Raw genomic sequence first — 14,852 nt, 5'->3', positions numbered from 1 at the left:
TTTTGACCGAGCACTACACTTTCCCTCTGTTATATATAACAGCCGGAAAAGCGAAAATTATTGAATACATAATTATATATTACTTAGAGGAGTCTTTTAACTTTGGAATAAAAAACTTCTACGTTCTATCTTTATTAGAACTCTATTTATCGAATCTTTTATTCTGAGGTCACGTGATAACATCAGAATTTCCGGATGTCTTTCGGTAACATGTCCGCCCCTGGTCAGAGTCGGATGGTAAGGAAAAGTCGGAGTTGGAGTCGGTAAATTTTTATGCGACTCCACACCCCTGATTACAACAGTTACATGGCATTTGGCATATTATACAGAAATATGTAAATCTTGGATAATTCAAATCACAAATATTTCATCCCGAATTTCAAACTAATGAGGATTTCCTGTATTTACCAGAATGAAATTTATTTTTAGTATTTCTTCTACAAGTGTCTTCACATCTTCACCCCTTTCATACCTTTGGGATTCAACAACAGTCTGATGAAAGCATTAGAAGCATGGATCTTTTCTTAGAGACTCTTGTTCATCTCAATATGCAACCATCTCTCTATTAAAAACCCTTTGATAATGGTACTGTTAAAAAAAACTGTATATATTACAAATATAAATATGTATCAGGATGACATCTATTATTTTACACTTGTAGATGAAACACCAAAAAATTATTACTTTACAGTTCTTTACAATTTTAAAAGTATCATATTACAGCACCATGCTGGACAGTTTGGAAATTTGTTTTTAACCTGTACATCTAGGGCACAATAATAACTTTAGTTGACAAAATGGAATATGTTTATTCCAACGTGAGTGTAGTGGCCACTGTTTAATCACAGCAACTAAAATTACTTGCTCTACTTTTCAGGTAACGAAACTATTGCTTTTAAAAGTAAAAAAGGGAATTCAAATTCAATTCATGGAGCATTAAAAGATCATTTAATTGCTGACTAAATGAGATGGCAAGTAAACAATCATCAGTGTGCTAATTTTTGTATTTGAAATCATAATGTGCTAAATCATCTGCAATTTAATAATTACAGATAGTTTACTGGTAAGCCAGTAATGTTTTGAAAATTTACCATTTTATTGTTAATAAAAAAAGTCAGTAAATTTTCAACTCCCAACTATGGGGTTATGGCTTTAACAAAGTCATCTATTTTGCTGCTTGATCTCTATATTATAAGGAAATCATCCAAATCAAACAAATCTGTCCTATGAAATATATTAAATTCACTTAGTTGGTCAGAATGGCTTCACAACATGAAGATTAGTTACATCTTGTGACTCTAGAGCAGTGTTTCTCAACGGGGGGCAATATTGCCCCCATGTGGGTGTTTTTCCATGTTCAGGGGACGATTAGCAACAACTTATATTTTGGGGGGCGAAAAACAATTTTCTGGGCGATATAATAAAACATTATATTAATAATAATTAGATATTTTATTTGTTATATCGTACAATAATTAAACAAATAACATTATACTAGTCACTAGTCTATTCAATGCAATACGAATTTGGCATTAGCCTTGTCCCTTGGCATCGGAATTTTGTAGTGAAGGGGGCAATACTACGTAACAGTTTTATTGAAGGGGCAATACTATGTTGAAGGGGGCGATGATTCGTTAGAGGTTGAGAAACACTGCTCTAGAGTAATGTATTAATTGAAATCCCATGGTCTACAGATAGTTAAGAAATGACAAGGACAAAATTCCAGATGAACACAGCACTAAACTTTATATTATACCAGCTGAAAATAATAGCATGGTATATGTAGGATACCCAGTAGAAATTTTGCACAAACATCAGTAAATGCCTATAACTGTCAAAATAATATAGTGCTAGCCTATTACACTGATGCTGAGAATACAAAGATCTTACAGATTAATGCTAGAGTGATATATGCAGCAACTACAAAAATAAAAAAAAATTAAAAAATTAAAATTTACAAGCAGTAGCTAAATGACTCTTGCCTGAATGCAAAAGACACAGAATTGCTATTCACAGCATGGAAATTCATCATATATAACTAGAAGTATTCACCATCTTAAAAATATCTAGGCCTTTTTTACATGCTGCAATTATAATTAGTTATTAATTTGATGCATGTAGTTTTTTATCCTGTGTTATATTTAATTTATGTATTTATGATTTTTATTCGTCTATTTACGAGGGTTGATCAAAAACTAAGGTTACAAGGCCGATATTCCTGGAGTTTCGTTTGTTATAGAGGAATGAGAAGTATGTGGTAATTCCAATATATGCAGTTGGCAACTGTGCAGAGTTTCAGCCACCCGCCACCTACAGCACTAGTTGTAGGTAAACACAAATGGCGACTTGTTTGGAAAACTGGTCTCAGGAAGAAATATGCTCAGTTATTTGATTTATGTGGGCAAAACATGTAACCATGGCTGAAATTTACTGGCAGCTGGTAGAGGTTTATGGAGAGACTGTAATGTTTCGTCAGCATGTCGCAGAATGGTGTCGGAAGACCACCATGCTGTTGAAGCAGTTTTGCTGGGACATCATCGACCACCCTCCCTACAGCCCGGACCTCGCTCCAAACAACTTTCACCTGTTTCCTCACTTGAAAGAGAACCTAGCAGAATGACGATTCGCTTCAGACGAAGAAGTGAAACACTTCGCGACAACTTGGCTGAACACGCAAGGACAGGATTTTTACCAGGAGGGAATTTTCAAATTCATCATACGAAGTGACAAGTGCCTAAACCGATATGGAGACTATGTCAAAAAATAACCTAATGTATACACCAGACATGAGCAAATGTGGCTCTTGCTGAAAGTATTAATTTCTGCTTTTTATTATTATTTTTACAATTTTATTTCCACAATTTTGTGAAAATATGTTTATTAAAAAAATTCAATATTTGTTTTATATTNACTTCGTTAAGAAAATGGCGCCCGACGATATCGATGTTTCTAAATCTACTCGAGTGTTTAAATTGTGAATTAAAAGATGAAATGATTGAAGTAACTGTCCACCCGAAGCAATCTAAGAAAAATATTTTGGATAAGGCTGTACTAGCAACATTTGTATCTTTGATTTTAAAAACAGCCATTTAGTTCTAAACGAATTGTTCGAAAAGTCTAACGAAATAAGAATAACGATGATGTCATTCTCGTTTAACTCGTTCGACTTTACGAACATGCCCTATGTGTGCACAACATCAATAGAAACTTGTCTGCAATTCTTATTTGACTTACCTATAAAAAAGAAATAAATTAGTAACGAAAACACAGCACTGACAGATGCTATCAAACAACACCAGCAGTATGTCATGAACTTATTTACGTGGCCAGATCATGGCTTGGTATCCTATTCTCAGGGTTCCACTTAATGTTTCTAAATCGTGACTATTGGTGCATCTTCGGCAGTGTTGCCGATCTTGTTCCTGATCGTTTTACTATGGTTCGATTTGGCCGCAAACAACAACAAGCAGAAGAAATAACTGGATCCACATACAAAGCCGCACTAGAAGCCAAGGCTAAAGTTAAAAAATCAGGAACTTGCAGAAGGGCAATGAATTTTGGAAAAATCAGATTCGAAGTTCACTAAAGAAAAGGGGCAGAACAGCCTAAAGAACCAGAAATTGACGATGGAAATACTTATTGCATATATCGCAATAAACAATATGGAACTACTCAGGAAAAGTGGAATATCTGCTGTAAGTGTGAATTGTGGGCTCATGTGGCTGTACGGATGTGGAAAATGAGTTAATTCAGTTTATTTACGACATGTGTAGGGCATAAACAATAAAACTTTTAAGGTAAGGTAATTTCTGTGGTAAAAAGTGAGGTAAGCGATCACGTGATGCCCGTCTCCCCGTCGTTTGTAACCAAAACGGACGAGGGTGAAATAAAAACGGAAACACCAGTAGATGTAAAAACAGACATCGGCGCGTATCTAGGACTATATATTTGAACGGGAACGAAGATGAAACACGAAACTTTGTAATTTATGCTAATTACCTTCTAATATTAAAAAATTAAAATCATCAAAAAAATTATAACAAAATTAAAATTTTTTGACTAAATTCGACTACAAACATATCGTAGAATTGGATTAAAGTAAAAGTACCCGTTTTTCGACACTAAATTTTTATTAATTAATTTTTTAAATTGGNAATAACCTAATGTATACACCAGACATGAGCAAATGTGGCTCTTGCTGAAAGTATTAATTTCTGCTTTTTATTATTATTTTTACAATTTTATTTCCACAATTTTGTGAAAATATGTTTATTAAAAAAATTCAATATTTGTTTTATATTGTATAATAAAATTGCAGTACAGAATAAAAAAGTACAGAACTGCGGCTTCCATGCATTTTACAAAATCTACATTTCTGCTCCCACTGAACTTTTGCTTGCCCACCCCTGATATACACTATCAGTTGGCTGTACTGGCAGTATGAAATAAAATGTACACTTTTCACTGCAGGCTTTGTAACCTTAGTTTTTGATCATCCCTCGTATATTAACCATTTTGAATATTATAATTTGAATATTATGTTGGAACATTTTCCAATTTTCAAATATTTGTGTATATAAATAGGCCATCAAGTAATCTTATCACTTGTTCTGGTGTTGATCTTTTAAGCGAATAAAGTGATTTTTTAATTAATTAATTAAACATAAAATTATTATTGTTTAACATTTAACTGATACTTGATAATAATTGCACATTACAAGCCACATGTTGAGACAAAGTACAAAAATAGAGCGTAACAATAATGATAAGTTTGTTTATGATAATCAGAATTTATAAGTGTTATTTTAACTTGCATCTTTTGGAACATGCTAACTATAACATTAGCAAACTGATAACAATATCTATGATTACAATAAGCAGAGTCTACTATATAGCAAATTTTAAATTAATTAGAACCCAATGTTCCTGCACATGACTGTTATCAATATATGCCCATTTTAGACTTAGTTTATTAGTTATATTTACAAAAAATAGTACTATAATAGTAAAAGTAAATAGTAAATAGTAGTAAAATAGACTTAGTTTATTAGTTATATTTACAAAAAATGATAAAATAGAACAACTAAAATTTTTGTATTATTACCTGAAATAAATTAATGTGACTTATAATATTAAAGGACTCATTAATATTATGATAAATAATGATTCTATCAAAATGATCAATGGATTTTAATGATATTTTTACATTAAATAAAGCATTTAATGTAAAAATATCATTAAAATCCATTTGTATCATTTTAGTATAAGTTAATATTAACTTTATTATGTTAGTACACTATAACACAGGTTCCTATAGTTCGAATTCCTATATCATGGCGAAAAAATTGCGACAGTATTTGTACAAACATGCTAAAAAAACTCGTATAATTCGGTAAAACGTCATCACCGACTCATGTTGCAATAGGATTGGTCGAATCTAGGCCAATACAAACCGTTGAGTTTAAACGAGCAGCGGACCTACTAAAAACCATTTATTATTTAACGTCCATAAAAATTATATTTATATTAATGATGTCTCTAAAGTTCAGCGAATTTTTTGCAAAAAAAATTAATTTATCAGGAAGCACACGAGTGCTATTTGATGACAAGCTCCATGACGAAAACAAGCTTAAGCAATGGCGTAGTCGAACGGTGCACTCTCGGTAAGTAATCCTACAATTTTTTGTTTATAGCATAGTTTATATGGATTATTCCCAAAAAATTATATGTATTTTGGAAATGTTGAGTCGAATTAGTCTAGAATCAATTAATTTTATGGAAGAAACCTTTCAAATAGCTGTAGTCCGTAAACTGCATATGTGCCGGGTTGATTGGCTGAACTCGTAGAAAATGGTTTCATAAAAACCGGAACGTATCTACCGTGTTATAAGGGATTGACTGTATTATTATTTGTTTATTTAGGTTACTATCTTTGTTTTATTTAATTTATTTATTTAATTTTACATTTTTGTATTGTATATTTTAAGTTTATATGTTTAAACTATTTGTGTTTGGAATATTTAAACTTGTGTGAGAAATAGATAGAATACATTAACGATGCATACAGAACCAATAACCGTCATTAAGTATTTCCTGATGTGGTGTGTTGTAATTTAGAATATGTTATTTATGAAATCAAATCTTGTTTTGATCATTGTGTAAACTATCACAAAAACAAGAATATAATATATCAATTTAAAATGTCAATATAATATAATATATCAAGTTAAAAATGGTCACATTTACACTAAAGAAAACAGATTATGAAATCTCTCATAAGAAGTCAAAATGGTTAAAACTACTAATATTACATACAAGAAAGACTTCAGCCGTACACGAGGTGTTTAGCCAGCACAAAAAGCCGGTAAGGGAAAGGGGGAGAAGAAGGACGAAGAGGAGATAGACAGTAGAGAAAGGTAGGATCCCTCTGAATTGCATATATATGGCTACAAAACCCTCTATGTTTGATGTTAGCATGCAGTTTTTAGGCTGCAAAGCTGTAGTCCCAAAGGGTCTAAAAGAAAACCTGAGTGTAGCAAACACTAATGACTGAGTGCCGTCACAAATAGCTAAGTGTAGAAGTTATTACCAAGTAGCTGTTAGCAGGAACACTTTATATCTACTTAATGCTAATAAAACTGAATGCCAAGTGAGTGTGAATCTTAATACTACTTAATAGCTAGACAGACAGTGCGAAAACAAAAGAACACAACAACAAACTAGACAAGACAAACAGGCCATCAAAAGACCAACAACAAGACCCCAATATTTTTTTTAACATTAACTTATAACTAACCTACCATAACCTAAAATGAATCTAACCAGACGACTAAAGCTAACAAACCCTAATCTAACTTACAACTAGGACTAACTTAAACTAACTGAATTTAAACTGAAAAAGATGGAAAATAAGAATTAAAACACAAAGTTGAAAGGCAGATATATACCGACAGGTTGAAACAAAGCAAGGGAAAGCTAATTGCCATCCGTGCCCCTGAAGTGAATGCTCTCAAGAGCCTCACTAAGAGATATGAATGAGAGTAGATGATGGAACATTGTATGCATATGAATGAGTTGGTGCAGGTTGAAAGGCCAGTTGTATCCTTTAAGAATAGCAGCTCTCGTTAAATTATCCCTAATGTGATTGTACCTATTGCAGCAAAAAACTAAGTGAAGTGGTGTTTTGTCCTCCTGAATACCACAATTGCATTTTGGATTGTCCCCAAGGTTAAATGTATGCAAGTATTACTTAAAGTTTTACTTAAAATACAAAAGTATTACTTAAAGTTGCCGTGCCCTGTAAGTAACTGAGTGAGTGTGTTACTAGGGTAAAAGTGGCAAAGAATTGCAGTAGTGTCAACCTTGGGGATGAAAGTGTAGGTGAGCCTACCAGTTGTGTCACGGTCCCAGCTATGTTGCCAGAGAATGAAGATTTGCTTCTTGACATGATTGATGATGTACGAGGTAGGAATGTAACTGAAAGTACTAAAAGACTTTGCAGCTTGTTTGGCAAGACGGTCAGCAGTCTCGTTGCTGAGAATCCCCACACGACCTGGGACTCATTGGAAATCTATTCTAATGTTATTGTCTAAGTGTCTGAGGATGTGGTGACAACTAATAGTAATAATAATAACATAATTTATTTTTTAAATTATTATTTTACTACAGTAATAAAAAAAATAATAAATTATATTAAATAAACACAGCGCAACAGGTATTATACAATGTGAAAATAACACTGCTAAAGAAGTGCAGACAATTGGAAAATCAGTCATAAAACAACATACAGTAGAACGCTAATTAACCAAATGTCCAATTATCTAAACCACCACTTCTCTTCCTTTCTCTCCCCCATTGATGTCACACTGCAATGCTCTTACATCACATAATTCTCTTATATTTGCCACAAAAGCAACTCCAATTGTGTCTGAAAGCTCACAGAAACTAAAACAAGTTATTCTTACCACGACAGAAAAAGAGAACATCGATGCATCAAAGAAAGCAGAATTTGGAAAACATACTGCCGAAAAATACGGTACAGGAACATTTTCTAACCAACGCGACACTTTCTGTACATTCCTATTTGCCATAAGGTTCAAACAATCAGTGCGATGCTACTAGCACATTTGCAAATAAATAAATGCAGTATGCGTACAATACTACACCATTATCCCATAACTTCAATCTTTACACGTTAATCCACTTATCCGACTTTTCGATTCTCTGAATTACCTACAGAACAAATCAGTTCAAATAATCAGAGTTCTATATATACAGGTATGCACACAGAGGTTATAAAGTGTATGTTAAACAAGGAATCATAACATAACTTTTAGTTAAATAGTAAGAAACATTGCTCATTTGGATAGAATAAATAAACACCATTCAATTTCACCACATCCAAGAAATTAAATAATCAAACTTGTTATTTTGAGAAAAATATTTTATATTATTTTCCTTATGTAAGTGGCTGACTCACAATTTGTTTATAATTTTTATTCGTCAAATTTTATATTTCAAATTATTTAAATATGATTAATGACACAACTTATTATAATGAGCAATTGATGAAGGAGATGCACGTCAAGTGATAAATTCGAATTCGAATTAAAATTAATTCAATTGCGTGTTATTTGTATTGAAATTTACAAAATGTTGTTATAAATTTGTGAAATATACATAAAAATCTAACAAAAGAACGTGTACTTATCACTAGAAAATGTGTCTTATCTGTTATTACGATATCTAATTACAAACAAAACTATGTTTATAATGTATTTTAATAATACTTTATCATTAACTTACAGAGGTATAGTTTTATGGATTACAAACTCTATATATTTACCATGATCCACGTCGAGATAATAGAGATGTTTATGAATTTTAAAATAAGTAACCTCTCTTTCACTTCATATAATCAATAACTCGATTGCAGCGACAAATGCGGTAATAAATATTTATAAATTTATTTGTCGATAATTGAACTCAAATTTATTGAAAATAACTTTAAAAATTGATAATATTGCAAATTACGATAATATATGTAGATCGCAATCAATAGTTTTATATATATATACTTTTTTTAAACTCTTTCCACCCTGTGGGCATTAAGAGGACCTCTTATCAAACCATTATGGGCTTGACCATGCCCACAAGGACGGGTCCCGTCCCTCGTCACCCAGACCAACTGGGTGATGAAGGGCGGGGTCCGACATATCCGGACGGACAATCCCAGAAAAATTCCTGGAGATTTTCCAACCCGTTTGGATTCGAACTCGGATCCCCCAGAGCACTCGGTCATCCGGCCTATCAATAGTTTTTAGTACCAACTTTTTTTTGCCTGTGGAGATTTTAGAGATTCATTTTAGCAAGCCCATTATGGGTTTAGCCAAGATCGTGATGGGGCGGCCGGGTGATAAGAAACGGGACCCGACATATTCCTAGAAAAATTCGTGAATTTTTCGATCCCGGATCCCCAGAGCGTTAGGCTGCACCTTAAAGAAGTGATTTAATATAAAAGATGCATTTCAATATATTTGAGACATTTTATTTAAAAAATGCCTAATAAACATTCTACTGTAAACTGCAGTAATTTAAGAGAAAAATTTAAGTTTAGACAATTATAATTATTTGCTGTATTTTAAACAATATGATGAAAATTCAATAATTTTCAATGAAGATTTTGTAACTAACTTGGAAACAAAATTTATCTCCTTATTCAAACTTATCACCAGAAAAAGAAAATTTGAAGTATTATTTTCAGATAAATGTCTGAATTAAACTTTCACTTAACTTGATATCCAATTAATTTTAATTAAATATGTACAGTATCTTTATAAATATATTACTTTGGTAAATTCCATGCTAAAGTATCTTATTTACACAAATAAAAAAATTTTGAACAAATCACATTAAATTCTAAAGAATTATTAGAAACAAAGCAAAATAAATTTTTCTTGGATATGAGTATTGTTTACATCACTGAAAATCATATTCCAATTTGAATTCATACATTGTATAATTTCGAATTCGTTTTATTTTATCCAATGTTTCACATATTTCTTAAATATGAGTGACTCAAGTATAGAACGAACACGTTCCATTTCATCGACATCATCGGCAATTATTTTACCTTCTAGGAATTTTTGGATAAGTTCTTGTCTTTTTATACTATAAAAAACAATGAGAAGCTCGAAGTCGAATCTTGAATTAATATTTTCATAATATAGTTTTATTTCCATTCGAACGTTATACTTTAATTGTTCAATAGGGTGTTCCAGACAAATCAAGATCATACTGACATTTTCAAAAGAATATAATACGAGACGAGTGGATGTTTCTTGAATTCCTTTCACTTTGTGTTTGTTTAATTCAATAAACAATCTCTCGTAGCCATATTTTTCTAGAACAATATGAGGTATAAATGTTTGTTTTTTAGAAAGCATTTTTTCTAAATCTTCCGATTCATGAAACAAGGAAGCGATGTCTCCACCGGTTACATAAAGTTCATTGTGAACTTCAATTAGGTGAATTTTATAGTTTTCTATCAGCAAAATCTTCATAATTCTAAAGTTATCATTTCCGGCTGCTTCACACAAATGACGATAAAATCCTTCTTCTTCTTGAAATATGTCTTCAGAATGTTTCTTATTTTCATTATCCAAAATTGTGCAAAGCTGTCTCTTACATAAACCAGATGTAAAGTTTACGTCCATTGGATCACAGACCTGTGCAGCGAAATTTTCATTAACCATAACTTCATTTATATGAATGTCATCATCATCTGAAACGACTCGTAAATAAACAGATATTCTATTCTTGAAACTAGTATTTGTTACCAAAGCTTGTGATAATTTATCAAGACACAGTTGCATAAATCTCAATTTTGATCTTTCACACCATTCAATTTTATTAATTGGTTGCACATTTGATAATCTCGTCTCAATTGCCTGAGATGGTAAAGTAAAGAATTCTTTCTTTAAAATTCTAAGAAATTGTATTGGTACGGTATGTTTAGTTCCATAATCCGCATAGAAAATCTCAATATAATTTTTAGAAAGAATTTTCATTATGATCCCTCGATGCCAACGATTATTGTAAGGCCACAGAGCAGCGCATACGTTGTTTACTTCAAGAAAATGATCTGGAATCTGATATTTTTCACTTTCTTCGCTTTCATATACCATTTGAAGATTTTTTGTGAGTGTATCTAAAGCATCGGTCGTTTCTTTTCCTATTAATTGAATCCAAAATTTATCAGGATCTTCAATACCCGATACATAAACCTGTATGTAATGTGTTAAAACCTGTGGAAGTTTTTGCATAGTATACATTTCACCTGGCATTACTGAATCAGATGGAATGGTATTAATCATTGCCATTTTTAAATTTCTGATATAAAGTAAATTAACTTTTGAGTAAAGATTACATTCTTCTAAATAGAGAGAAATAAAAAGAGTGCAGTCTTCGAATGAAAATTCAACATCTGTTAAATCAAATAAACAGGATTCAATATTGTCGTAACCTAAAGCATCCCACGGAAGCTCCATTTTATACTTGATTTTAAACATTTCTTCAAAATTTTTCACAGAAACTTTTTTTAAAAAAGTCAGCAATTGAAGAACTTGGTTTTGAAGTAAACTCTTAAGATGTGAACCAGAAGAATTATTAGAATTGAACTCGTTTGATGCTTCACAATTATTGTTTTCCAAATTGTTTTGTAAGACTTTGCTATTCCTTTTGTCTTTGTTCTGGTTTAAAACTTTTGAAACAGTTTTATCATCTTTTAAATTACTATTCTTTTCAATCGGACGGCTTGGAAATGCACTAGAAAATCTATTTTCTCGAAGAAATGTCGAATTATATATAAATTTTCCCTCGTCGTCGGCACAAAAACCTTTCGTTGATATCCTTTTGCCGTCATCTACTTCCATATTTTTATTATTTCTATCGTCTTTATCTTTTGGAATATCATATAAATTTTCTTTAACATTTGTATATTTGTTGCATTTTCTATTTGTAAAGCAACTATTCGAATTAATTCGTACAATTTCGTTAACACCTTCACCTTCTAACTTAACAATATGTGGAATACTCATCAAACAATCCTTCACCGTATAAAATCCTAATCGATTTAGAGGAAATTCTTGTTGAAAGTATGTTTCGTAAACTTCAAGGAAATTCGTTAAACGTAAACCATTTTCAAAAGAACTTAACAGATTCTTTATTTTATCTTTGATTTCTAAAGGGATAAAACAGGAAATTTCCTTTCGTAATATATTCCGAATTGACCTTTGACTTCTCCAACATCTCGTGACTTTCGGTCTAATTAAACGATTATCTGTAAATTCGTATCTACTAGGAGGGATGGCGCTTCTTTTTCTCTTTTGCTTCTTAATCATGTTTTCTATGTGCTTAGTTGATTCGACAGAAACAGCCGTCAGTTGAAAGTCATCGAGGGAAGGCGACCAATCCATGACGATCACGTCACTCATTGCCTGCAGGAAATCGACAAGATTCTTGTATCCGAAATCTTCGAATGGTATATTTTTTCCATTCAAATTCCTATAATCCTTCTTCAATTGCCGAAGAGTTATTTTTAAAGAATTAGAAATGATGAGAGAACGAATAATTTGTTTTATTTCCGTCAAACTTCGGTTTTCTTCCATTTTTTTCGAATTTCGTTTAAAAATTGACGCCAGACGAATTGCCCAATTGCGTTTTAAAACGTAACGCCGCATCACATAAAACAGAAAATAAATAGCCAAAAAACAGCCAATGATTTACTATAATTGACTTCTCTTATATAACTTAAATATAAATAATCGCAATTAATAATTATTATAAATGGTGACTATTTAAATTTTTTATATTAATTTTATGTAATTAATTAAATAATGGTTTCCCTACCACTTGAATATACAGTTAACGGATACATTTTGTATCCGTCAAGTGGTAGGGGTTTTCTTTTAAACGTCTTCCCTATGAGTTTTTTAAAACTCTTCCCGCCCTGTGGGCACTAAGAGGGCCACTTTTATCGAACCCATTATGAGTTCGGCTAGGCCCGCAATAGGGCGGTCGGGTGGTGAAGAACAGGTGCGACCTATCTGGACGGACCACCCCGAAAAATTCATAGAGTTTTCGACCCGTTTGGATTCGATTTCGTGTTCCTCAGAAAAGGTTTCGTCTTTACTGTTCGATCATCCGGCCGTCAACTAATGGGCTTAGTAATGAAGAAGCAACAAAATCATTTCTTGTAGGCTACTGTTAAAACAATATTTTGTTCTACCTGTATCTTTATTGTAATGTGTTTATTACGTAAATTTAACCTTTTGTACGCGTGTATTCTCCCAGGTATTATTAAATTAGTTCTAACATCTGAATTGTCTTCTTGTTTATGTGTAGAAAGAATGTATTCACCAGGACCGTTCTGTGCTTTTCATCGCCCGAGTGCAAAATTTTCGTACCGCCCTTCTATGAAAATTTAAAAGATTCAAAAGTACAATAACAAGTTACGAATTATTTTATTTTACTAGTCTTTAAGAAAAATTTTTATTCTAATTAAAAGAAAGGGGGAAACATATAGAGAACACTTTGTTCATTTTCTACAAACACGTTCTTCTGGCTTTTATTACAGCAAACTGTTTTATATTATCGTCCAAATCAAAATTATATATTTTAATACTCAAAATCGATAAATTTCTTAGTCGTTGTGCCATACTCAATTGTAAACGGCTTTTCATTTATTTGATTTTGAAGAGGACCTTTCTCCCGAAGCAATTGTTAAACCCGTCGACACGCACCTAGTGTCGATTAGGTACCAATCGATTTTTAATTAGTTCGTGTAAAAATTCTAATTGTGTAAAAAATCTGAAAAAATTATTACCTGTCTAATTTTTCTTCAATTTTACGATACGCAATTCAGTTTTTGCTTAAAGCGTCTCATTATTTTTATTTAATTATTGGTACCGAATCGGCACTATGGTGCGCGTGATCTCGGATTTCAATTTTTAAATTTCCCGCCAGTCGCTATTACTAAAAATAGCTGCAGCTACAGCGCGCGCTTCTTCGCTTATAATCGCATTATTATAAAGCGAATAACTCCCAAAAAACTGAAATTTGACCGGAAATAATTTAATTTCTTTCATTGGTATTTTTTAATCATTTTATAAAGTTTTATGACACCATCACATTTCCCTGAGTGGAAGTAAACAATTTGTTAGCTATTTAACTCTCAGCTGACAGAGAAAGAAGTTTTTGAAAACAAAGTAATAAAGCGATTAGCAGTTTGTTGTTTTCCACAGTGGAGGACTAGTAAGTCTATATAATAGTAAGACTTATTAGAGTCTATTATTTATTCTCTGGAAAATAATAGAGTTGAAAAATAGCACAATTCCGTAAATTTAACAAATCTGATGTCAATAAACGAAAGTTGAAATTATTTATAGTGAGTTAATATTTTATAAGTTCAGTTTTTGCATTTACAAATCAAATTTTTAAAAAATATTAATTTTTTGTTTAAAGAAATTTAAAAAAATAGAATTTTTATTATTTAAATAAAAATTCTATATTTTTACAACAACAAGTATTTTATACTGTTAGATAGTAGAGAAATCGAGGATTTAATCGTAGTCAAGCATTTACTGTATATCAGTAAAAAACTAAAAATAAAAAAAATTGCATTAATTTGGTTTATATATTTTGTCGTTACATTGCGCCAAGTAAGCTTTAAACTACAGTCAGTAATATATATTATTCTTATATAAGTTTATTAATTATAATAAACATACACTATGTCTAAAATTTCATTAAAATAGCACTCTCTAATTAACATCTGAAATGAATAAGTAATT

The 14,852-nt window shown here is 31.6% G+C and overlaps 1 protein-coding gene across 1 annotated transcript; it reads right to left on the bottom strand.

Annotated features, from left to right (window-relative positions):
• Nucleotides 1-9,812: 9,812 nt before the first annotated feature.
• On the bottom strand, nt 9,813-12,726 carry LOC111633650 (tudor domain-containing protein 5-like). Its single transcript, XM_023378257.1, has one exon. The coding sequence runs from the start codon at nt 12,666-12,668 to the stop codon at nt 10,035-10,037; it is 2,634 nt and encodes an 877-aa protein (XP_023234025.1). The 5' UTR covers nt 12,669-12,726; the 3' UTR covers nt 9,813-10,034.
• Nucleotides 12,727-14,852: the final 2,126 nt, after the last annotated feature.

The sequence above is a fragment of the Centruroides sculpturatus genome, unplaced genomic scaffold, assembly GCF_000671375.1.
Source record: "Centruroides sculpturatus isolate CEXI.00-Female unplaced genomic scaffold, Cexi_2.0 scaffold837, whole genome shotgun sequence".
In the NCBI taxonomy this organism is placed as follows: Eukaryota; Metazoa; Arthropoda; class Arachnida; order Scorpiones; family Buthidae; genus Centruroides; species Centruroides sculpturatus.
The sequence above is the reverse complement of the archived record's forward strand: the minus strand, read 5'-3'. Positions and strand labels throughout refer to the sequence as shown.

What these genes read in the sequence shown, in the direction of transcription:
- LOC111633650 (XM_023378257.1), bottom strand. Translation starts at nt 12,668, where the DNA reads ATGGAAGAAAACCGAAGTTTGACGGAAATAAAACAAATTATTCGTTCT.